Source organism: Mastomys coucha, unplaced genomic scaffold (genome assembly GCF_008632895.1).
Source record: "Mastomys coucha isolate ucsf_1 unplaced genomic scaffold, UCSF_Mcou_1 pScaffold4, whole genome shotgun sequence".
Classification (NCBI taxonomy): domain Eukaryota; kingdom Metazoa; phylum Chordata; class Mammalia; order Rodentia; family Muridae; genus Mastomys; species Mastomys coucha.
Genome location: NW_022196910.1, coordinates 18,589,640 through 18,615,843, shown reverse-complemented (window position 1 = coordinate 18,615,843; position 26,204 = coordinate 18,589,640). Strand labels below are relative to the sequence as shown.

At 40.6% G+C, this 26,204-nt stretch overlaps 1 protein-coding gene across 1 annotated transcript in view; it reads left to right on the top strand.

The window, feature by feature from the left end:
* Apaf1 (apoptotic peptidase activating factor 1) overlaps positions 1–26,204 on the top strand; it is a 98,559-nt gene that overhangs the window by 3,395 nt on the left and 68,960 nt on the right. Inside the window, exons 3-11 of the mRNA XM_031349063.1 lie at positions 19–208; positions 1,625–1,822; positions 12,217–12,400; positions 17,745–17,857; positions 17,985–18,116; positions 19,499–19,737; positions 20,061–20,228; positions 21,248–21,379; positions 25,029–25,142. Coding sequence (XP_031204923.1) covers positions 19–208; positions 1,625–1,822; positions 12,217–12,400; positions 17,745–17,857; positions 17,985–18,116; positions 19,499–19,737; positions 20,061–20,228; positions 21,248–21,379; positions 25,029–25,142 — 1,470 coding nt within the window. The remainder of the gene's footprint in view (positions 1–18; positions 209–1,624; positions 1,823–12,216; positions 12,401–17,744; positions 17,858–17,984; positions 18,117–19,498; positions 19,738–20,060; positions 20,229–21,247; positions 21,380–25,028; positions 25,143–26,204) is intronic.

Genomic DNA, 26,204 nt, shown 5'->3' with positions numbered 1-26,204 from the left:
AATTTTTTTTTTTTTCAGGCCACTCAATATCAACGAGCTGCTGCTCTAATTAAAATGATACTTAATAAAGACAACTGTGCCTACATTTCATTCTACAACGCTCTGCTCCACGAGGGCTATAAAGACCTTGCTGCGCTTCTGCATAGTGGCCTTCCTCTTGTGTCTTCTTCCGGTGGCAAGGACACAGACGGCGGAATAACTTCACTTGGTTTGTATTCCTGAAACCTTGTGTCATTGCTATGCTCATGACTACAGTGCTTGAGCTCTGACTGTAGTTAAATTGCTGGAGAGTATATTTCACTTCATGGACCAATGCATGTGCCAAAATATTTTTAAGTTCAAATTTAAATATTTATTTGGGTTTACCTAAATCCATTTTTTTTCTTGCCCAGTGAACTACTTACTGCCGAGATAGTAGCATGTGTACCCTAAATTTTAGAGGTAATAAGAGCTTTTATAGGACCTTAATTATTTTTATTTGTGTGTCCTATAAACTCTATATAATTTTTAGATAATTGGGAGATAATTTTTAGAAATTCATATTCTTTAAAAAAAAAAACCTTTCATTTTATGTGTCTGCATGTTTTACCTGCATGTATGCCTGTGCACATGTATATACCTAGTGTCCTCAGAGGCCAGAAGAGGGCATTGTATCTTTTTTTTTTAATTTAATATATGAGTGCTCTGCTGTATATACATTCACAGTACAGAAAAGGGCATCAGATCTTCTTATAGATGGTTGTGAGCTATCATGTTGTTGGTGGGAATTGAATTCAGGACCTCTAGAAGAGCAGTCAGTGCTCTTAACCACTGAGCCATCTCTTCAGCCCAGAAGTCTATATTTTTAAAAGGAATTTCATAAACATTGTTCCCTTTATATCCTTCTCAGTCTTATAAAGTTTCTTTTTTTTTCTTTTAAAGATTTTATTTATTTTATGTATATGAGCACACTCCGTAGCTGTCCTCAGACACCTCAGACCAGAAGAGGGCATTGAATTCCATTACAGATGGTTGTGAGCCACCATGTGGTTGCTGGGTATTGAACTCAGGACCTCTGGAAGAGCAATTAGTGCTCTTAACCATCTCTCCAGCCCAAGGTTTCTTTCTTTAAAAACACATTTATTTATAGTGTGTGCTATGGTGCACATCTGGGGGTCAGAGGACAACTGGAGTCAAACTCGAGTCCTCACACTAAGCAGCAAGTGCCTTTACCTGCTGAGCCACTTTCTTGTCCTTTTCCCTTCCCTCTTTTCTTTTTGTGGTTCTTGGGATCAAAGCTATGACCTTGTACATACTAAGTAAACTCAGGCACTGAACTGTACACCCTTAGTCCTTCCCAGTATTCAACAAAGACAAAAGAGGCCAGGGAATAATAGTGTATGTAAGGCAGGAATAGATGGAGACTTCTGTTGTATGTGGTAATTTTGAAGAATATGTGCTTCTTGTTCTTTGTGTTCTGAGACAGTGGAAGGGTAAAGTTCATATTCTAGTCATATTTTGAGTTTTGTCCTAGAAAATTTTGAGACTAAGTCCTCAGCCTTGCTTGTCTGGATTTTCATGGGAGGATTACTCAAAAGGTAGTCACTTCAAAGTTTTATTCATTCATACTTGTTTTGGATTTCAGTAAGGACGGTGCTGTGTGAAGGTGGAGTACCACAGAGGCCAGTTATTTTTGTTACAAGAAAGAAGCTGGTCAATGCGATTCAGCAGAAGCTCTGGAAATTGAATGGAGAACCAGGGTGGGTTACCATATATGGAATGGCAGGCTGTGGCAAGTCTGTGTTAGCTGCGGAGGCTGTTCGAGATCATTCCCTCTTAGAAGGTAAGCGTGTCACTGTCGCTTGGACGCTACTTTTCAAGATGTTTTTATTTGAACACTCTAGTTTTTAGTTATTGTTGCTCTTAGTCGTTCCTGTCGCTGCTGGTAATAAAGTACTACAAGTTTAGTGACTTTAAACAGCATACAGCTCTTGTCTTGTTTTTTTTTTTTTTTTTTTTTTTTTTTTTTAAGATTTATTTATTTATTATGTATACTATGTTCTGCCTGCATGTATGCCTGCACAACATAAGAAGCCACCAGATTTTATTGCTGGGGTTTGAACTCAGGCCCTCTGGAAGAGTAACCTCTGAGCCATCTCTCCAACCTAAGTTTGTTTGTTTGTTTGTTTGTTTTGTTTTGTTTTTGTTTTTTGATAACTAGGATGGAATCAAAGTGTTAGAACTGAATTCCTTCGGAGGCTTTTGAGGGGAATTTCTGTCCTTGAATTTTCTACCTCCAAAAATAAATTTCCTTACCTCATAGTTCCTTCTTTAAAACCAGCAATGCAGAGCATCTCTTTTTGCCTTTTTCTCTGTGATACTGAGTTGCTTCTGTCCTCTGTTTTGTTTTCTGTGTGTTTTTGAGGGTGAGTCATAGGTGCTGGGTATCAAACCCAGGGCCTCTTGCATAGGAGCGGACGTTCTACCACTGAGTCAAAAAAAATTTTTTTTTTTGTTTTACTAATGAGTTCTTTATTTCCTGGATTTACCACTTAATTTTAAATGTTTAATACAGTTATTTATCTATCTATGAATGGATACTGGATCAGAGGGAAACTTGCAGGAGTAAATTTCTCCCTCCACCATCAACTCAGATCTTTTGGGTTCCATGTCAAGTACAGTCATCTGAGCCTTCTCACTGCTGGCCCCTTCCCCACTTAATATTTCCAAAACACAGTTGACATTGGCAGCCTAAGTCAGAAAAAGGAAGAGCCTTGGTAGTGATAGTTAGAACTTGAAATTTAGCCACAAGTCAGTTGAATCTTTGCATCACATTCCTGTTCCCCACATTTCTACTGAGACAAAGTTTCCCTGTGTAGCCCTGACTGTCCTGGGCTCACTCCGTAGACTAGGCTCGCCTTGAACTCAGAGATCTATCTGTCTCTGCTTCCCAAGTGCTGGGATTAAAGGTGTGTGCAACTACCACTCAACTTTTTGTTTGTTTGTTTTTGACACAGGGTCTCTCTTGATAGCCCTGGCAGTTCTAGAACTTGCTATGTAGTTCAGGCTGACCTTGAACTTACAGAGATCTGTGTACCTCTGCTTCCTGAATTGTGGAATTAAAGGCATTCACCACCACACTAGGCCACATTTTGTTTTCTGACTTGAACTTGTTTCCCTCTCTTTTAATTAATTAATTAATTATCTTATATATGTGAGTACAGTGTAGCTGTCAACTACATTGTTGACAACTCTTTTTTTTTTTTAAAGATTTATTTTATGCATATGAGTTCACTGTCGCTGTCTTTAGACACACCAGAAGAGGGCATCAGGTCCCATTACAGATGGTTGTGAGCCACCATGTGGTTGTTGGGAATTGAACTCAGGACCTCTGGAAGAGCAGTCAGTGCTCTTAACTGCTGAGCTATGCTTCCCTCTTTATAAGGACCCTGTGATTACATTGGGGTTATTTTATAATCCAGGATATCACCCCTAAATTTTTAATTATTGAACCTATAAAGTCTCCTTTACCATGTATAGTAAAATATTTACCAAAGTGTAGATGGGATGTGGACATCTTTAGGAGACCATGATTCTGCCCAACATGGGCATATGAAATTAGGACTGGTCTTCTGCCCTGTCTGTCACAGTGTAGCCTGCTTGTCTTCCAGAGGTATCAGATGTTACAGTGTCAGTGGAGAGGAGCTAGTTCCCTAGCACTGGGACAGTTCAGAGGTTGTAGGAGTGAAAAAGGCAGGGCTATGCTTACACCTTTTATTCTGGCATGTGATGCTATAGGAAAGAGTGTCTTAGAAAGTCATTGCTATCAATGAGTCGCCGGTGAATGGTTTTTACATGTATTTGGTAGCTGCTATTAATTTAAACAATTCCACTTCATTTTTTCAAAAATTAAAAATTGTATTACTTGTTTGTGTGTGTGTGCAAACATATGGGTGTGCGACAGGATTTGTGTGCCACAGCATGCGTATGGAGGCCTGAGGATGCTTTGTAGGAATTGGTCCTCTTCTTGCACAATATGCGTTCCCAGGATCAAACACAAGTCCTTAGGTTTGGCAGCAAGTACCTTACCCTCTGATCTCAGTTCTTCCATTTCATTAAGTATTTCTTTTTTCTTTTCTTTTCATGCATTGCCCTGGTTAGGGTTGTACTGCTGTGATGAAATACATGACCTAAAGCAACTTGGGGAAGAAAGGGTTTATTTGGCTTACACCTACTGTTCATCACTGAAGGAAGCCAGGACAGGAATGCAAATGGCAGGAACCTGGAGGCAGGAGCTGGTGTTAGAAGCTGTGGACAAATGCTACTTAGTGGCCTGCTCATCATGGCTTGCTCAGTCTGCTTTCTTACAGAATCCAGGACTACAGCCCAAGGGTGGCATGATCTATGTTACCCAGTCTGGGCCCTCGCTCATCCATTCTTAAGAAAATGCCCTACATGCTTATGTCTTATGGAGACATGTTTTAAATTGAGGTTCCCTCTTCTCAAATGACTTTGTGTGGCGTGTGTGTGTGTGTGTGTGTGTGTGTGTGTGTGTGTATTTGCATGTGTGTGGATACATATGTGTGAATGTGAGTATGTATGTGTGTATGAAAGCCAGAAATCAACATTGGTTTTCTTTGGTCATTTTCCACTTTATATGCTGAGCCAGGCTTGCTCACTCGAATCCAGAGCTCAGTGGGTAAGTGGGTATAACTAGCCAGTTTGCTCTTGGGATCCTGTCTCTGCCTCTCAAGTACTGGGATTATAAATGAGCCACTTCAACCACTTGGTATGTACACGAATGCTGGGGATCTGAATTCAGGTTCTCATGCTCATGCTTGTAACAAGTGCTTTCACCTCCTGGGCCCTCTTCTTAGCTCCCTTTTTCCTATCGGTCATTTGGTTACTGACTGTCTTAGGGTTTCCATTGCTGTGAAGAGGTACCATGTGAAGGCAACTCTTATAAAGGATAATAAATTAGGGCTGGTTTATAGGTTCTGAGATTCCATCTATTATCATGGTAGGAAGCATGTCAAAGTCTAGGCAGGCATGGTGCTGGAGGAGCTGAGAATTCTACATCGAAGGCAAACAGAAGACTGGCTTCCAGGCAGGTAGGATGAGGGTCTCAAAGCCCATCCCCAAAGTGACACATTTCCTCCAACAAGGCCACACCTCCTAATACTGCTACTCCCTGGGCCAAGTATATTCAAACCACTACACTGACTTTCCTTTCTTCAGATACTCATGCATACAGTTAGTATTTGAGAGCCTACTGTGTGATTGACAGTTTTGGGCATGGGAGATCAAAAAAGAAGTCTGTGCACTTGAGGGATTCATTCCTAGTCTAGTAGGGGAACAGATATGTGATCAAATTACTGTATATATGAAAAACTGAAAGGTAGAAAATACAGGGTATGTGATGGCTATACACTTTTTTAAAAAAAATTATGTATTTAATATGTATGAGTGCTCTGTTTTCAGACATACTGGAAGAGGGAATCAGATTCTACTTTAGATGGTTGTGAGTCACCTTGTGGTTGCTGGGAATTGATCTCAGGACCTCTGGAAGAGCAGCCAGTGGTACAAAGTTAAAGGAAGGAATGCTTACTTTCTAGAGGAAGAGGTGGGTTTCCTGAATGAGATGGCATTAAATTTTAGAGAAAGGATAAAGGCTTGCTAGGTGGACTAGGAATGAAGGAGCTGGAAAGTAGGAAGGGTGGTGTGAGGTCGTTGGAGAGGTATAAGACATGGTGGGCAGAAGAGGGTTCAGATTGGCTTGGCAGGGCTCTGATGATATTTGCCAGGAATAAATGTATAACTACTCCAGTGTTTGACTTCCTCCATTCTTTTATGGTTTCTAACAATATTAATTTTTATGTATATGTAGTTGTATATGTGTGTATTCATTCACATGTGAGTGCACACGTGTGAAGGACAGAGGATGGTTAGTGAGATTTGGTTCTCTCTTTCCATTGTCTAGGTTCTGGGGATCCAAACTCAGGCCATCAGGTTTGGCTGTTAATGTCTGTATTTCTTACCAGCTCCTTCATTTTTTAGTGAGTCCTATTTGTTTAACACTTGCAGAGAATTCAAAGACAGTTCTGACTGGTAGTGATCATTTTTAATCAGTGATCATGGCAAACTAAATGGATGAAGTAATAAGCCTGTAAGAGATTAGTAAGATAGAGTCTAGGGCACATCTTTGTGCACACAAGGATTTAGTTTACAACTTCTTAGGTTTTCTTGGCAGTATTGATGGCAGTTTTGACAGGATGCCCAGCCCTTAGCTCTTAGTTTTTCTTTTCTGTTATAAGAGACTTTTCTTGGGACTTACCAGCTCCTTGAAAGTCTCCAGAGCCTTGGAATGTTTTTTTAAACCTCTTCAGCTTCCTGGTCATGGTGGCTCATGCCATTAATTCCAGCACTTAAGAGGCAGTGATAGGTAGATCTCTGAGTTCAAGACCAGCCTCATCTAATAGTGAGTTCTTGGATAGCCAAGGCTATACAGTGAGATCCTGTCTAAAACAAAACAAAACGGAACCCTAATAACCCTAATACAGAATTATTAGCGGTCACTAAAGATATTTCAGGATAAAATGGACTTAAGTTCCTTGGTTGTAAAGAATTATGTTTTCATTTCAATTTCATGATGAACTTTTAAAAAGTATATATTTAAAGAATACCTCATTTAAGTTGCTCTATCTGATGATGAACTTTCAATTGTAGGGGTTAAAAGTGAATAATAACTTATAGGATTAGTAGCTTAGGGAATATCATATAGTAAACCATTGTGTATGTGTGCATGTGTGTGTGTAAACATGTGTGAACATGTGTGTGTTTGTGGACATGTGTGTGTCTGTGTGTGTGAGCATGTGCATACATATGTACTTATGGAGGCTAGAGGTCAACATCAGATGTCCTCTTCAATTGTTCTCTGCTTTAAATTCTGAGACTGGGTATCTCACTGAACCGAGAGCTCAGTGACTGAGCGAGGCTAGCTGGCCAGCCAGTCACAAAGATAATGCCTTTCTCCTCAGATTTCAGTCATGCCCTGTTCCGCCCTGTCACACCTGGCTTTTTACATTGGTGTTAGGGATTAAATTTAGGTTCTCTTGCTTGATGTTTGTGTAAGCACTTTACCAACAGAGCCATCTCTCCTGTCTCTAGCCACTTTGCTTTGAGATAATTCCATATACACTAATAACTCTTTGGTACATCTAAGCTTGATTCATATCCACATATACTGTTGTGACGGGATTCATTTTTAAGTAGACTAGTCTTATTTTGAAAGTTTAACTCTTTGTTTCATATGTGTGTGTGTATATATAATGGCAGCATATTTTTAAACCAATTACCGTTGTGTGTGCACACACACGTGTGTGCTTGCATATGTGTGCCGTGGTGCCTCTCCTGCTGTGTGGATTTCAGAACTTGTCAGGTTTGGGCCTTACTCACTGAGCCATGTTGCCAGCCCTCTTCTGTTTTGAAAACTTGAACTCCTTTTCTATAGGCTGCTTACTTATTTATTTCTGTCCTTTCCAAGATATTCTTGATGCTGTTAGATTATTAATTGCTAGCAGAAAAACGTCATGTCATAATAGAACGAGACCTTTCCCCCCCTCTGAATAAAGGCAGTATTTCTTTGAATAAATTTCTCTGACTGAATATGTGCACAAGCCTCATTCAAGGCTAAATTGCTCCCTCTTGTGCCCATAGCTAAGATGTTTAGATTCTTCCTGAAGTGGAGAAATAACAGTCCACCTTCTAACTAACCGCTGTGTTGTCGGGTATAGGTTTGTAGATCAGTAGAGCATTTACAGCATTTGTTTTTTTCTTGTATATGCTTTTTAAATTTAGGATGGCTTTAACCTAAGAAAATGATACTTAACTGTGAAAGACTTTACCAAGTACCTCCATTATGATACTTTTATTTTTTTTTGAAATTCTGGGACAATTTAAAAAAATAGTAAAGTGAAAACACACTTTTTTAGAATTACAAATCGAAGTATTAAAAGGTAGAATTTTTTTTTTATTTAAAAAGAAGTAAAAATTGAAATCATGTAACTTTTCTCATCATAATGCAATAAAAGTTGTTTTTTTTTTTAAAAAAAAAAAAGAAGTAAAAATAAGCTGAGTGTGAAGGTGTATTCAGGAGTCGGAGGCAAGAGAATTGGGAGGTTGAGGCTGACTAGGCTGCAGGGTGAGATGCTGTCTCAGGAGGACCCAATAAAGTCTAGCACTCTGGACTAGCTCCGTGGGTAGAGTGCTTGGCTCGCATACGCAATGCCTGGGTTCAGTCACCAAACAGAGCCAGCAAAAGAAAGAATGCTGTCTTCATTTGCCAGTCTCCTAAATTCTAAATCTCACCCCAAAGGTTATCTTGGTGAACAGCTTGGAGTGAATTTTTAGAAGTACTTTCAGTGTGTTTCCAGACGTATACACACAGACCACAGCTATAGGACCTACCGCTTCATCCTAGTGGAGAATTTCTAGAAGTTTCTACAAGTGGTAGGATTTCTTCTCTACCTTCGTCAAAGAGACATTAACCAAACTTTTCAACCTTGTCTTTTTTTTTTTAATCCTAATTTTTTAGTTAGCATACAAAATAGTGAGCTTCTTTTAAGAAATATTTTTAGTGAATTATTTGTTTATTTTGAGGTAGAGACTCACTGTGTAGACCAGGCTAACCTTAAACTCATAGAGATTTGTCTGCCTCTTCCTTAAAGGTGCATTCTACCACGCCCAGAAGTTTTTTTTAAAAAAATCAAATTCTTTATTAGTGTATGTAGGCATGTGTGTGTGTGTGTGTGTGTGTCTGTCTGTGTGCGTGCGCGCGTGCGCGCGCGCGCGCGCGCGCGCATGTGCACATGCGCAGGTCTGAAGACAACTTAGTGACGTCCATTCTCTCCTTCCACCCTTCTGTGGGTTTCAGGGATCACACTCAGGTGGTCAGGCTTGTGTGCCAATCACTTCGATCTACTTCTATTTCAGCCGTCTCACCTGCTAAAATAATGAGCTGCATTGGCTGTTGTTGTGTGTACGTATCCTCATATTCCATTTTGTTCTTAACACCCTTTGCCCTTGCCCTCTCTCGCCCTTTGCTTGGCCTCTTACTCTTTTCAATAGTTGCCGTTCTTTTCTTTCACTTCATATATACTCCATTCCTCTTATTCTCCCTTTCCTTCTCTAGAGCTCTTCCCCACTCCTTATTCTCCCTTCCCTTCCCTTCCCTTCCCTTCCCTTCCCTTCCCTTCCTTTCCCTTTTTTTTTTTTTTCAAGACAGGGTCTCTCTCTGAAGCCTTGGCCAACCTGCAACTTACTCTGTAGACCAGTCTTGAACTGGGAGATCATCTGCCTCTGCTTCCCAAGTACTGGGATTAAAGGTGTGCGCCACCACTGCACCCAGCTCCCCTTCACACACATGCACGCAAATCAAAAGAATTGAAAAAAATATTTCATTTGTGTGTGTGTGTGTGTGTGTGTGTGTGTGTGTGTGTGTGTGTGAGAGAGAGAGAGAGAGAGAGAGAGAGAGAGAGAGAGAGAGAGAGAGAGAGAACACACGCATCCACATGTCAGAGGACAACTTCCAGGAGCTTATTCCCTGTCTACCTGTGGTGCCTGGGAATTGAACTCAGGCTGTCAGATTTGTGGTATGTGTCTTTATCCACTGAGGCATCTCATCAACTATAAATTTAAATCTGCTTTTTGTAAGTGAGGGAGGAATGTAGTATTTGTCTTTCTCAGTTGAGTTCATTTTGCTTTAGATATTGATCTCCAGTTTCATATATTTTCCTGTAATAATAATGTAATAGTCCCATTGGCATATATACCACATTTTATTTACCAGTTTGTGTGTTCCTGGATCTCTGGGCTGGTTGCATATCTTGACTATTGTGAAGCATGGATGTACAAGTGTCTCTGAGGTATGGTAACTTAAAGTCCTTTAGGTATCTATCCAGATGTGGTACAGCCGTATCAAATGGTACAGAGCTCCATAGTGACTTCCACAGTGGCAGCCCCAGTTTGCCTTCCTGACTCTCCTACATCTTCTCCTGCCTGTGCTGTTTCCCAAGTGCCGGAATTATGTAATAGGTGGGACCCACCACTCCAACTATGCTTTTAAAATTAATTCAATAATTTGGGACAGGATCTTGCTATGTAGTTTGTATTGGCCTTGAGCTTGTAATTCTCCTGCCTCTTTTATTTAAGTTTTTAAAAATCTATGTAGTCTGGGGCTGGAGCGATGGCTCAGCAGTTTAGAGCACTGACTGCTCTTCTAGAAGTCCTGAGTTCAATTCCCAGCAACCACATGGGATCACAACCATTTGTAATGGGATCCAATGCCCTCTTCTGGTATGTCTGAGGACAGCTACAGTATACTTATATACATAAAATAAACAAATCTTTAAAAAAAATTCATCACTTAAGTATACTCTATAAAGGTTTAAGATGTTTTTGTTCTGGATATATAGAAATAAAATACATGTTAAGATATGTTGTTTAATTAGCAGTAATTCTAACAGTAACAATAATAATGGACATTTTTGTAAGTGCTTACTAGTTTAAAGCTTGATATTTATAAGGAACTTTTTTAGAAGTGTAACACTAATAATTCTGCCTAATATTCAGTTATTTATTTGTTTTTTGTTTTTGTTTTTTGATTTTTGAGACAGGGTCTCTCTGAAGCCCTGGCTGTCCTGGAACTTCCTTTGTAGATAACACTGGCATCGAACTCACAGACTTTTGCCTGGCTTTGCCTTCTGAGTGCTGGATTAAAGGCCTATGCCCCCATGCCTGGCTTACTCTTTTTTGAAGTCCATTTCATCTTGTAGACTAGGCTGACCTTGAGCTCACAGAGATCTTTCTGCCTCTGCCCCCTGAGTGCTGGGATTAAAGGCGTGTGCTACCATGCCTATCATTTTATATCACATTTCATATTATATTTATATCATTGCAAGGCAACTCTGCAATAAGTAGAGTAGTGTCATTGCAGTGTAACAGATTTGAGGACTGGGGAATGGTGTGCTAGAAGTGCGTAGCTGGTAAGCCCTGGAGCCACATGGAGAGCTCTCAGAACCATAGTGATGCATGATCTGTTTGTGGATGTTGTTTGTTCTCTTTAAAAAAATTTGTTCTTGCTGTGCAGTGGTGGCACATGCCTTTAACCCCAGCACTTGGGAGGCAGAGGCAGGCAGATTTCTGAGTTGAGGCCAGCCTGGTCTACAGAGTGAGTTCCAGGACAGACAGAGAAACCCTGTCTCGAAAAAAAAAATTTGTTCTTATTTTATGTGTGTGTGTGTTTTGCCTACATGTGTGTGTATATACTACATACCTACCCCTCAGATGCCAGAGAGGGAGTCAGATCCTCTAGAAGTGAAGGTAAGGAAGGTTATGAGCTGCCATGTGGGTGCTGGGAATCATCCCTGGGCCCTCTGTAAGAACAGCCAGCACTCTGAACCACGGGACCAGCTCTTCAGCCTTGGTGTTATTTGTTCTTTCTCTTTTTTGTTTTTTTTAAACATTCGATTGCCTTCTTTCTTTTTTTTTTTTTTTAAAGATGTATTTATTATTCTATAATGAGTACACTGTTGCTGTCTTCAGACGCACCAGAAGAGGGCACCAGATCTCATTACAGATGGTTGTGAGCCACCATGTGGTTGCTGGGATTTGAACTCATGATCTTCGGAAGAGCAGATGGTGCTCTTACCCGCTGAGCCATCTCGCCAGCCCTGTTATTTGTTCTTAACTGGATGATTTGTTTTGTTTTCTACAGGGGCATTGCATAGTGTTTGAAGACATTTTTGGTTGTCAGTACTGATAGGGAGAATCCTACTAGCATCCCAGAGTGGGGAGCAGGAGCCTGTTAGTCATCCTAGTTCACACGGGAAAATCCTTCCTACCAGACACCTCAGCTCTGTACGTCCAGGGCACTGAATCGGAGAATGATCCTTGTGAGGCAGGGATCACTGGGAACAGAGACTATGAGGATTTGCTTGGGAAAGAAAGAATTACTCCCCTGAAAGCCTCAGATCCAGTCCTAACTTAAAATCATCAGTTTTAGTTTTAGATTTTTTTTTTCAGATTTTTTTAGATTTAGGTTTATAGCTCAGCAATAAACTCTTATCAGAATCCATAGCTCAATGCAAGAGAAGGTAAAGATAGGAGATAGAAGGTTGGAATTTATTCAGAGGGGCTCTTGTTCAGAGGCCTTACATTTCTTTGTCTTTTCCTCATTAGGTTGTTTTTCAGGGGGTGTCCACTGGGTTTCCATTGGAAAACAAGACAAATCTGGGCTTCTCATGAAACTGCAGAATCTGTGCTCGCGGCTGGACCAGGAAGAGAATTTCTCTCAGAGGCTTCCACTTAATATTGAGGAGGCCAAAGACCGTCTCCGTGTTCTGATGCTGCGCAAACACCCAAGGTATGGATGATCAGATGGAGTTAGTGTACCAGACTTTGCTGACATCCCAAGAACATAGTGCCCTTTACCTAGAGCCACTGCTTTCCTGCTGTTCTCTTTTGTAATTTAAAAAAGAAAGTGGCTACTACTGGGTCTAAATTGCACAGTCTTGCATCTTATTGATTGCATTGTTTCTTATGTGTCATTGTACAGTTTTGAGAATTACAATTTATAGTTGGTGAGTGGTCTTTGTTAGAAAATACAAACTTCCTACTTTGGATATACTGTTTCTACTAGATAAATACAGAACAAGAAAAAAAATATAAGCAACTAGATAAAGACTGAGAACAGAAAGAAGGAAGGATTTCTTATTTTTGTGGGGTTAGGGATTGAACATAAGACTTCATATGTGTTAGGCACATGTTCTACCACTGGGCTATTTCCCTTGCAAAAAGGATTTTTATTTTAAAATCCATTATTCTTATTTATATTTGTGTGTGTGTGTGTGTGTGTGTGTGTGTGTGTGTCCTTTTAGGCTGTGTATAGGTTAGAGGATAACTTTCAGGAGTTGATTCTTTCCCCATGGATTTTGGGACTTGAACTTAGGTCTGAGTTCCTCTGGCCTGAGAACTGTGTGCGGTATATGCATTTGTGTGTATATGTACCCATGTGTGCATCTGAGGAGGTCAAAGACACTTGTTGGGTGTCTAGCTCTCTGCCTTATTACCATGATGCTGAGTTTCTTACAGCTTTGTTTGTTTGACCAGGCTAGTGTCTAGCAGATCCTAGTGATCATATCTCTTCTGTGGGATCTCAGCTGCTGGAGCAATCCCACAAACCCCTGGTCTAGTTACTTTTCTGTTGCTGTGATAAAACTCTATGAGCAAGGGGAGTTGTAGAAGAGCGTTTCTTTTTGGGCTTACAGTTTCAGGAAGTTAGAGTCCATGATGACAGAGTAAAGGCATGACAGTAGGAACAGCTGGGAATTTACCAAAAACAGGAGACAGAGGCACACTGGGATTTACAATTTGATACCTTACAGGTGGTCTCATATACCTCCTTCACAAGGCCACACCTCCTAATCCTTCACAAACAGTTCCACTAAGTATTCAAATATATGAGCCAATAGGGACCATTCTCATTTAAACCATCATACTCTATAACCTTTGTTATGGAGATGCCCACAAGTTTCCTGAGTTTGATTATAGCTGAAGAAATTTGTACACATACTGCATTAATCCACATGAACAGAGTCAAGGTAGCCTACCTGGCTAGCACTGAAAGACACAGGAGGAAATCTTTTTTTTTTTTTTTTTTTTGGTGTTTCCGAGACAGGGTTTCTCTGTGTAGTCCTGGCTGTCCTGGAACTCACTCTGTAGACCAGGCTGGCCTCGAACTCAGAAATCCGCCTGCCTCTGCCTCCCAAGTGCTGCCACCACCGCCCGGCTAGGAAATCTTTTATTGTAAAAGTTGCTAGAGGGAGCTGGTCTACCAGAGGCACAAATACCAACTTAGGGACACAAAAACCGTGAAAAAAGCATGGTAACATGATACGACAGACATAGGAGAAAATGAAATTGACAAATTCCTGAAAATGAATTAAAGATAAGGATTTTAAGGAAACTCAATGAGATAGGAGAGAATACAGAGTAAAATTAAGAAATTAAGAATAGGGCTGGCGAGATGGCTCAGCGGGTAAGAGCACTGACTGCTCTTCCGAAGGTCCTGAGTTCGGATCCCAGCAACCACATGGTGGCTCACAACCACCCATAATGAGATCAGTTCCCAGCAGCCACACACATGATGGCTCACAGCCATCTGTATAGCTACAGTGTACTCATAAAATAAATAAAATAAATCTTAAAAAAATAAGAAATTAAGAATAAGTACATGATCTGAATAAGAAATTTAACAGATAGAAGATGATAGTGTTGAATCCACTGAAGTCAATAAAATGATTAAAAATAAACTTGAGGGGGCTGGAGAGAGAGCTTAGTTAAAGAGCACTTGTTGTTCTTCAGATGATCCGGGTTCAATTCCCAGCACCCACATGGCAGCTCACAACTGTCTGTAACTCCAGTTCCAGAGGATCCAACACCCTCACACAGACATACATGCAGGCAACACACCATCACATATGAAATGAAAATAAATTTTAAAAATCTATAAGAAAATACAATCCAGAATCTGAGACTATATCAGAAAGAAGGATTTCTGAGCTTCAAGCTCAGCCTTTTGGAATAACTCAGCCAGGTCCAGGTGTTAGGATGTGCGCATGTAATCCCAGGAGGCAGAGGAAGGGGAATGGGAGTTGCAGGATAGCCTAAGCTATATAGTGAGAGTCTGTCTTAATGGCAAAGACAAATGTAAAACAGTCATGGGGTTTGGCCCAGTGGATAAGGGAGCTTGGTGCCCAGTTTGACAACTTGAATTTGATCCCTCGGCCTCACATGGTAGAAGGAGAGAACTGACTTCTGTAAGTTGTCCTTTTACTTTTGTGTACATAATCTGGCACAAATACCAACTTAGGCACACAAAATACATGAACACACTTGGGATAGCATCGTGTTACCATGTCTTTTAGCAACAGACATAGGAGAAAACAAAAGTGACAAATTTCCGAAAATGAATTAAAGATAATGATTTTAAGGAAGCATACACATAACACATAAATAAATAGATAAATAAAAAGTGTGCTAAGTGAGACAAAATAAATAAATAACTAAAAAAGACAAAACTGATTTCAAAAAGCAACATGAAGCCAGGCACGATGGTGACGCCTTTGATCCCAGCGCTTGGGAGGCAGAGGCAGGTGGATCTCTATGAGTTAGAGGCCAGCCTGGTCTACAGAGCAAGTTTCAGGATAGCCAAGGGTACATAGAGGACCCTGTCTTAAAAACAAAAAGATAAAAGAAAAAAAGAACTTTCCTAGAACCACTGTTCTTCAGAAATGAAAGACAAATTCTTTTCAAATGAACTGACTTAATTAGTACTACCAGACAAGCCCTACAAGACGGGTTCTTAAGGCAGTCCTGCACTAGATGGGAAAGGATAACTGTGGCCGGGCAGTGGTGGCGCACGCCTTTAATCCCAGCACTTGGGAGGCAGAGGCAGGTGGATTTCTGAGTTTGAGGCCAGCCTGGTCTACAGAGTGAGTTCCAGGACAGCCAGGGCTACACAGAGAAACCCTGTCTCAAAAATCAAAAACAAAAACAAAAACAAAAAAAAGCAAGGGTAACTTACATGGGAGCATTTGAAAGCACACCACTCACTGGTAGAGCATCCATGGAAAGAAAATCAGCACTCCACAAAGAACAGCCCAGCTACCAACTCTTTGGTCTACGGTGGTGACCTGCCTTCAGGATATGCTGGTGTACTGGTGGCAGGAGGCCCGTGGGAGCAGCCACCATCTCACTGGATTTAAGGCCCACCCCTAAGGTTTCAAAAGCCCATGCCAGGGCAACTGTATGGTTCTCCACCTGCTGTCTGTGGATCAGGATGAAGAGCTCTCAGCTACTCTCCCAGTGCCATGCCTGTTTGTTTCCTGCCATGATGACAATGACAAACTCTCTGAAACTGTAACCAAGCTTCTATTAGGAGCTCTTTTAGGCAAGTCTTATAAAAGAAAGAATGGAACCTATCCCTGACGTTGTTTAGATGACCAAGAACCCGAGACAGGGACCTAGGAGAAAATCAAATACTACTGTTCTGCTAAAAGAACATAGCAGTAAAATGACTCCTAATGACCTTCTGTAATACTCATAGATCAGTGTCTTGCTCAGCCATGATCAGAGAAGCTTCCTCCTGCAGTAGATAGGAACAAAATCAGTCACTGCAGAGACACTGTGCAGAGAGACCTTAGAACACTCAGTCCTAGATCGGATGTTTCCATCACATCTCTCCCCTCAGGACTCAGGGACCTCTGTGGAAGAGGACACAGAAAGATCATAAGAGCCAGAGGGAATAATGAAGGACACCACAAACCCAGGCCTTCTAGACACAGCAGGATCGCTGCACATAAGCACTCAACGTTAGTGAGAGTGAGAGGATTAGTTTCTTCAGCGCTAGCCTGCCTTGGTGTGTTGCTGCTACACCAAATCCCTATACCAGTTTTCAGGCTTGGGAGAACTGTGGGCTTCCTTGGAGTCTTGAGATTGCCAGTCCTGCCCAGAGGGCTGTCTGGCTTACCTTGTGATTTGTTTCTTTTCCTGCCTAGGAAGCTGTTCTGGAATTTGGACTATTTCCTGTTTTTTTCTCTCTGTGTTAGCCTTCTGGGTTTTGTTGTTGTTATTGTTGTTGTTTGGCCTTTTTGAAAAATATTATTGTTTTTTATGTATTAGTATTTTGCCTGTATATATGTATGTGAAACATGTGTATGCTTGGTGCCCATGGAAGCTAGAAGAGGGAGGGCCTGGATTTCCCTGGAACTAGAATTACAGACTATTGTTAGCTGCCTTAAGAGTTCTGAGGCCAAACCTGATTCTCTGTAGGAGTGGCCAGTTCTTTGAATTGCTGAGCCATCTCTCCAGTGCTGTTTTATTTTATTTTTTAAGTTAAAATTTATTTTGTGTATGTATATGCATACATACTTTTATTTATGTATTTTTGTACAGTCACCAACATTGACTTCTACCTTAGTTACTATTCTATTGCTGTGAAGAGATGCCATGGCCAAATGGCTCCTATAAAAGAACCATTTCGGGCTGGAGAAATGGCTCAGCGGTTAAGAGCACTGACTGATCTTTCAAAGGTCCTGAGTTCAATTCCCAGCAACCACATGGTGGCTCACAACCATCTGTAATGAGATCTGACGTCCTCTGCTGGTATGTCTGAAGAGAGCTACAGTGTACTTATATATAATAATAAATACAAATCTAAAAAAAAAAAGAACAATTTCATTGGAGGCTTGGTTACAGTTTCAGAGAGTTTGTCCATTGTCATCCCGGCGGAAAGCAAAATGGCATGGCACTGAGGGAGTAGCTGAGAGCTTTATATCCTGATCCACAGGCAGCAGACAGTGAACAAAACACTTGCCCTGGCCTGGGCTTTTGAAACCTCAAAGTCCACTTGTGACACATCTCCTCCAACAAGGCCATACCTCCCAATTCTTTCTGGACAGTTCATCAACTGGAGACTAAGCATGCAAATACTTGAGTCTAAGGGAGCCATTTTTATTCAAACTACTACAGTTCTTCATTTTTTCTTTCTTTTTCTCTTGAAACTATAATCTCTCCTTTGCTACCCTGACTCTTGTTCATGGAGATACATGGAAGAAACTTCTAGTCTGCCAGTTTACTCTTGTCTCAGGATGTTTTTTTAAAGAAAGTGTAAAGTATCATTAGTCTTTTTTTTTTTTTAAACTTAGGTCTCTGTTGATCTTGGATGATGTTTGGGATCCTTGGGTGTTAAAAGCTTTTGACAATCAGTGTCAGATTCTTCTTACAACCAGAGATAAGAGTGTTACAGATTCAGTAATGGGTAAGGAGTTTCAATTCACTTTTTAACACTATGGGAAAGTTATTAAAGGAGAAGGCATTGTTTCGTCCAGTACGTGTATGTATGTGACTTGACAAATTGCTTACTTTGTGCTACGATTTTGCTTCAGGTCCTAAGCATGTTGTCCCTGTGGAGAGTGGTCTAGGGAAAGAGAAAGGACTTGAGATTTTGTCTCTTTTTGTTAACATGAAGAAAGAAGATCTGCCAGTGGAGGCTCACAGTATTATAAAGGAATGCAAAGGTATGGCTGCCTGTGTACAGGGTATTGTGGGAATGCTGACACTCTGGTATAAAGCAAGCCGATGACTATGGTAGCTTAGCACATGAACACCAGAACCTGCTTTGTGGTATTTAATGGTTAGGTACTTTTGATACCTTAAGTGACTACACTTGGTATTTATTAATTCTTCAAACAACGTTACACCTACCCACCATATGTTAAAGGCTGTGTTAATGAGAAAGGTGAGAGAAAGTTAAGACTTTTGCTGCCAAACAGTGGAAAACATTATGAACATCATTTTAAAATTACTTGCTTTGGACTTTTATAAAATTAAAGTCTCAGTTTGGTAAGTAAATGCTGTTATTCTCCAACATGTGTGAAATAAAGTTTTACTTGTTTTGAGGATGAGGGAAATAAAAACCACAATCTCAGCCTTAATTTCTCTGATTAAACTTTGACAGCACAGACCGCTCTGACACCACATGTGTAGGTATATTTACCAGACAGCACATGAATAATCAATTTTGCAGTGCTCACTAGCTGCATGTCCCCTTATTTAATTTTTAAATGGTTTACATGCAAAAAGTGACCATGGCACAGCTTGAAGGATTGGTTGCCATGACAACCTCTCTCTACCTCCAGCGTCACATGTCAGTTGACAGGCTCCAGGTTGTTGTACTCGTGCTTCTGACTCAGCAGCTAGAACCCCCTTCTCAAATTTGTTTAATTTGCTTGAGCAGTTTACAGGAATCAGGGACTTAATAAGGTTTATTGTCTTATATAATACAAAGATATAGATAATACAAAGATATAGGCAAGAGGTATATTTATAAGTTTTCAGGAGGGAGGGGAGCGATTCCAGTGCTGCCTTCAGTGTGGTAGCCTTCAGAAGCTCTTCCATATGTTTAGCCTCCGCAGTTCTCTCTGGATGTCATTGCATAGGTGTGACTGACAGCCATGTAGCAAGGGGATTGGACAAGAAGATTAATGCAAGTAAACTGAGGCAATGATATTGTAATGAGTATCTGTGAGTCAGAGCTGCCTTATTTCTCATGATGTTCTTAGAAGATGGACCCTGAAGTAAAGTAAACCCAGGGCCTACAAGTAAATGTTCTTAGGCCTTGGGTAACTTGCATTGAAAATTGTTTCCTGTGCCGGTGAGATGGCTTAGTTGGGTAAAGATGCTTACCTGAGTTTCATCCAAGTTTGCATGGAAGGAGAGAACTGACAAATTGTCCTCTGCCCACACACACTCACACCCCCACACCCCACTCACCCCTATCTCCACCCCCCCACCCTCCCACTTGGAGTGGGTAGGGAGAGAGATTTATAACAATGAAATAGAATTGTTTAGTGGTGATTTTAAACTAAGATGGTATTAACATAAACACCTTTCCTCCCAGGTTCTCCTCTTGTCGTGTCTTTAATTGGTGCACTTTTACGTGATTTTCCCAATCGCTGGGAATACTACCTCAGACAGCTTCAGAATAAGCAGTTTAAGAGAATAAGGAAATCTTCATCTTATGATTACGAGGCTCTGGATGAAGCCATGTCTATAAGTGTTGAAATGCTCAGAGAAGACATAAAAGACTATTACACAGATCTTTCCATCCTTCAGAAGGATGTCAAGGTACCTACAAAGGTAATGGACTGACCAATACTCCTTATCACTGGTATTTATGACATGTGAACTTTGATAATTGGATTGAGGTGAGAGGTGAGGTACCAGAGTCACTCTGCTGTTAAGTCTCCAAAAAGGCTCAGTGTTGAGCTTGTGATTTTCTTCTCAGTGGTTCTAGGGAAGTTAGAGAAGCATCCCGTTTCTCTCTTTATCTTGAGAACTCATTGAACTTCTTAAGCCATAGAGACATCCTTGAAGTAGCTTATTGATCAAAATACTTTGTCTCCCATACTTACTGCTCATTGTACTTTTATGGTCTACTAAATGCTTAAAATGGTTCCTAGGTGTTATGCGTTCTCTGGGACTTGGAAACTGAAGAAGTTGAAGACATCCTGCAGGAGTTCGTTAATAAGTCTCTCTTATTCTGTAATCGGAATGGAAAGTCATTTTGTTATTATTTACATGATCTTCAAGTAGATTTTCTCACAGAGAAGAATCGAAGTCAGCTTCAGGTACTTAAAATGTCACATGTGCTTTTACTTTGGATTTTGAAACAGTTTTAGACTTGCTTTATAAAGATATACAAACTATTCTATAGACTTTCTCTGTGTAAACCTTTGTTTCCCTTATTGCTAACATCTTATATAACTATAATATAATTGTCAAAATTAGAAAATTACCATTGATGTACTATTATTAGCTAATAATTCACAAGTTTATTTGGATTTTACCAATGTTCTTTCAATGGTCCAGATCCAATTCAGGATCCCATGAGGCATCTGATAATGGCAGCATCAGATTTCCCTAATTGTCATCTCCCTGATATCCTCAAATTTGTGAAAATTCCTCAGTGCTTGCTTGTCTTTAATGGGAATTAAACCTAAGGCCTTAAGCACATCAGGCAAGTGCTTTACCCTAAACTCTATCTTCAGCCCAGCTGTGGTAGTTTGGAAGAGCACTAACCAGTTAGTTCAACACTCTTCCCTAATTTGGCTTCGTCTGTTGTCTTCTCCTGAATGGCTTGAGGTTGTGCCTGTTTGGCAGGGGCTGGAGAGATGGCTCAGTGGTTAAAAACACGTGCTGCTCTTCCAGAGAGCACCAGTCAGGCAGCTCACAACTGCCTGTAATTCCAGTGTCAGAGGATCTGACAGTCTCTTCTGGCCCCTCTGGGTACTGCATTCTACGTGCACTAACACACTCACACACACACACTCACACACATACACACACACACACACACACACACACACACACACTTATGTTTTAAAGAACTATAGAGAAGTGATGCTGTGCCTTTATGACACCCTATCAGGGAGTGAGGTTGATTTATCTCACGGGTAATGGAGATATTGATTATTTGGTTAAAGGGGTACCTACATGATCTCTCCACTGTCAAACTACTCACTCTCCCTTTTGTAACCAGCTGGTGGGGGAGATTGTCGTCATAGCTGTGGAAGTGGGAGATACTCTGCTGCTCAGGTTATCATATTGTTTGTGCCCTCTGACGTGCTTCATGTCATGTGGGTTTCAGGATCTGCACAGGAAGATGGTCACTCAGTTTCAGAGGTATTACCAGCCACATACGCTCTCCCCAGACCAGGAGGACTGCATGTATTGGTACAACTTCCTGGCCTATCACATGGCCAGTGCCAATATGCACAAAGTAAGATGGCACCTTTGAAAATTCTTTTATTTCAATTTCCTGTTTCTATATATTATAAATTACTTCCCCCCTTTGGGTTTATTTATTTATTTATTTATTTATTTTTAAAGATTTTATTTATTTCTATTTTATGTGTATGAATGTTGTGGCTGCAAGTATGTATGTGTACCAGGTGTGTGCTGTACTCAGGGAGGCCAGAAGAGGCGCCAGACCCCTGGAACTGGGGTTACAAATGGTTGTAAGCTGCTTGATGTGAAGAGAACCTGGGAAGAGAACCTGGGTCCTGTGTGAGAACAGCAAGTGCTATTAACCATTAAAGCTGTCAACATCTCTCTATCTGTCCCTTGAATTATTTCTTAAATTTTATTTTCTACTTTACTAGATATTTAAGTTTTTACATAGTTAAATGCTTTGGTATGCTTTATCCTATTAGAATTTGAAAATTTTCATTTACTACATGTACTTATTTATTTTGTGTGTTTATGTGTGGGTGTATGCATGGCATAGTATACATGTAGAAGTAGGAGGGTAACTTGTGGGAGTTGGTTCTTTTTCCACTGTATGTGTTCTAAGGATTGAATTTAGGATGACAGGTTTGGTGGCAAGCACTTTTACCCTCTGACTGATCTTGCCAGCCATTGAAGTCTTTATTTTTTTTTCTTTGTTTAGTTCTTTGAGGCAGTGTTTCTCTGTGTAGCCCTGGCTATCCTAGAACTTGCTCTGTAGACCAGGCTGGTCTTGAACTCAGAGATCCACTTGCCTCTGCCTCCCAAGGGCTGGGATTAAAGGTGTGTGCCATTACTACCTAGCCAGACTTTTAGCGAAAATATATCTTATGTAAGATTTTCCCCCCATTTTCCTACTTTTTCCATTTTTTAAAAAGATTTATTTATCTATTTTATGTCTATGAGAACACACTGTAGCTGTCCAGATAGTTGTGAGCCTTCATCTGGTTGTTGGGATTTGAATTTTAGGACCTCTGCTTGCTCTGGTAAACCCTGCTTACTGTAAACTGTAGCTGACTCCAGACACAACAGAACAGGGTGTTAGATCTCATTATGGGTGGTTGTGAGCCACCATGTAGTTGCTGGGATTTGAACTCAGGACCTTTGGAAGAGCAGTTGATGCTCTTACCTGTTGAGCCATCTCACCAGCTCCTATTTTTCCATTTTTACTTGTGGTGATTAAAAAGGGGGGATGGGAATCTTAGCGACTAGAGAATGAATCAGTTTCCCTTCTTAGCTGTAACTCTCCTTTATTGCAGTGTGGATTTGTTTATAAGTTTTATGTGGAAAGGGAAGGTGGGAAAGGATATTCATTAATTCATTCACTGAACACTTATTGAGTACTTGTTAGAGCAGTGGTTCTCAACCTTCCTAATGGTATGGCACTTCAATACATTCCTCACATTGTGGTGACCCTCAACTGTACAATCATTTGGTTGCTACTTTGTAACTGTAATTTTGCTACCGTTATGATTTATAATGTAAATATGTGATACACAGGATGTAGGATATGTGACCCCCCCTTCACAGAGGTCGAGAGCCACAGGTTGAGAACCGCTGTGTTAGAGAATGGGGTTGTTCTTCTCTTGAGTCTAGATCCTAGATGGAGTGTCTGCTCTCATTTATCTTACGTCCTTGGGGAAGAAAGGCAGTGCATTCACAGTAAAACAATGAGTAACTCAGAAAGAAGGAAGGGAATACTTGGGATTTGCTGGTGGATTTGGTGTGTGTTGTGACAGAGGGGAAGAGTCAAAGATGACTGCAGGCGTGTGCAGTAGAAAGGCTGCAGTGTGTGCCGTGAACTGCGCAAGGCAGAGGAGAAGGTTGAGAACTGACATTTACCATCTCAACCCTAGTACACCTACCTACTAAGGCATTGGATTGCAGATACTGAGTATGCTGCTAGATAATAGATGTGGAATTCTAAGAACTATGGACAGAAGATAAAAACAGAATCAAGGCACAGATGGGATTTGAAGTCATGACTACCCACAGCACTGCAATGCTGGCTACCGGAGAGGGCATGGCTATTGGCTACGGAAAACCTGCAAAAGATCAAGACATCTAGAAATTTCAGCTCAGGATAGGGATGGGCTGACAAGGCCTCACCCCTCACTGAGGAGCACTTGGTAGTTGACGACAGCTGGGGAGGAAGTTCCTTTCCTTGGGCGTACAGCTGCTGGTAGGCTGCCTATACTGCAGTGGGTTGCCTCATACTCGTACCCAGATGGAGAGAACTAATTGGATGTAGTGGGTTAGTTAAAAACAACAACAAAGAGGATAGAAGGTAGGAACAAATGTGTTTATAGAGACCCAAAGGGAGTGGGAAGTGGATATGATTAAGATGCATTGCATAGATGTAGGATACTTTGAAAAGACTAAATAGAATCTATTATTAAAAAAAAAAATCAATTATTCCATAGAAGAATGCTCTCAACTATGTCACTACCACTGGTGGATGAGGGTGTTTGTTCTTTGTTGTTGTTTGTTTGTTGGTTGGTTTTTTGAGCAGGGTTTCTCTGTGTAGTCCTGACTGTCCTAGAACTCACTCTGTAGAACAGACTGACCTTGAACTCAGTGTCTCTGAGTGCCCGGATTTAAGGCATGGCTACCACTCCCCGGCTATAGCCAGTCTTCTTCTTATTCCTTTATTCTCAGTAAGCCAACAGAAGGGTGGTAAATCTTGCACTTTGATTACTTGTAAAATTTTGATTATTGGCTGTATATACCTTTATTTTGTGAATTGAGCCTATTCTTTTCTGGCTTTGAATTTGTGTTCCTTCTGCTTCAGCCTCATGAGTGCTAAGGATTCAGGTAAATGCCACCACATCTGAGGCCTCTCAGCTCTTATCTTGTCTTTTTCCTTGTTGGCATTTATCTTCCTTATTGCTTCAATTCTATTATGATTTTCTATAAAGGATCATATTTTTAAAACTTTTGGATATGTTGCTTTGTAGTGTATAGAGCATTTGGATTTTTTTTAAAGATTTATGTAAGTATGTGTAAGTAGCTGTCTTCAGACACGCTAGAAGAGGGCATCAGATCTCATTATGGATGGTTGTGAGCCACCATGTGGTTGCTGGGATTTGAACTCAGGACCTTCGGGAGAGCAGTCAGTGCTCTTAACGGCTGAGCCATCTCTCCAGCCCGAGTATTTGGATTTTTATCTAGTTAAATGTGTATGTGTTTGTATGTTTGTGTATGATTACACATGTGAGCACATGTACATGTGCTTGTTTTGTGTATGTATGTGTAATTGCACATGTGAGCACATGCACATGTACTTCTTTTGCATGTGTATGTGTGTATGTTTGTACATGTGAGCACATACACATGTGCTTGTTTTGTTTTGTGTCATGGTTGCAAATATTTCTTTTACCTAATCTCTTATATTTGTAAAAAAATTTTCTGTTTTATATTGAATCCTTTATATAACTGAAGTTTTACTTTGAGTTAAGATATGGGCCCCATTTTATATTTATTTTGAATTATGTGTTTATTTTACTACCTTTCCTCTGGTCTTAACTTTTAGATATCTGCAAAGTGATTCTCAAAAGTGTTAGGATAATGGTGTTTTAGTTGAAATTTTTGATTTTTGTTTTTTACACAGTGCTCCCATCTTACTATTTTTCTTTATTTTTAAGGAACTTTGTGCTTTAATGTTTTCCCTGGACTGGATTAAAGCAAAAACAGAACTTGTCGGCCCTGCCCATCTGATTCATGAGTTCGTGGCATATAGGCATATATTGGATGAAAAGGTATCTATCAGTGTAAAAGCTGTGACCTTTGATTTTAGTTAATTGCTTCCTGGCCCACTGAGAACACACATAGGATTGATGTTTGAAAATTGGGGAAGAATGGTTCTCAGTGTTTTTTTCTGTATGTGCTGAGAAATGTGGTTGATAATGAGATTTTTTATTTGTTTTTTGGTTTTTGAGATAGGGTCTAACTAGGTACCTCTGGCTGTCCTGGAACTTACTATGTAGACCAGGCTGGCCTCGAACTCACAGGGATCTATCTGCCTACCTCTGCTTGCAAGTGCTGGGATTAAAGGTATGAGCCACCTGGTGGCTGGTGATAATGAGATTTTTAATCTGAGTCTAAAAGCCAGTAGAGGATCACTGTCTTTTCTTTGTCTGTATGTCTACCTACATCCATGCATCCGTCCATCCGTCCATCCGTCCATCCATCCATCCGTCCATCCATCCATCCGTCCATCCATGCATCCGTCCATCCGTCCATCCATGCATCCATCCATCCGTCCATCCATGCATCCATCTATCCGTCCATCCATGCATCCATCCATCCGTCCATCTATGCATCCATCCAGTATTTCTTTTTACTCTGCTTTCTCTTGAAGTCTCCTCTGTTAATGAAATTAATCTAAAATTTTTCAGTTTAGCCTCAGGTAGATTCATAGGACATGGCCGTAACCCAGTGTTTATATTGTTCCACTCTGAAACTTTTTGAGTTGGACCTCTGTAGTCCTCACTGCTCTCTGCACTGCATCTTCCAAGGTCCTGCTAGGATGGCCTGTTAAGCCCCATGTACACAACACTAGGCTACTTTTCTAGTCTGAAGTCCTAATGTCTTCCATGTTTCTCCAACAACAACAAAACAAACAAACAAACAAACATCTCCCCCCTGCCCAAAAAAAAAAAAAAAAAAAAAAAAAAAAAAAAAAAACCAACCAACCAAACCACAAAACCAGAATGGGCAGGCATATTCAGCAGTACCTCAGTCCTGACCAACTTCTGTCTTAGATACTTTTCTATTGTTAGACACCAAGGCAACTTATAAAGTAAAGCATTTACCTGGGG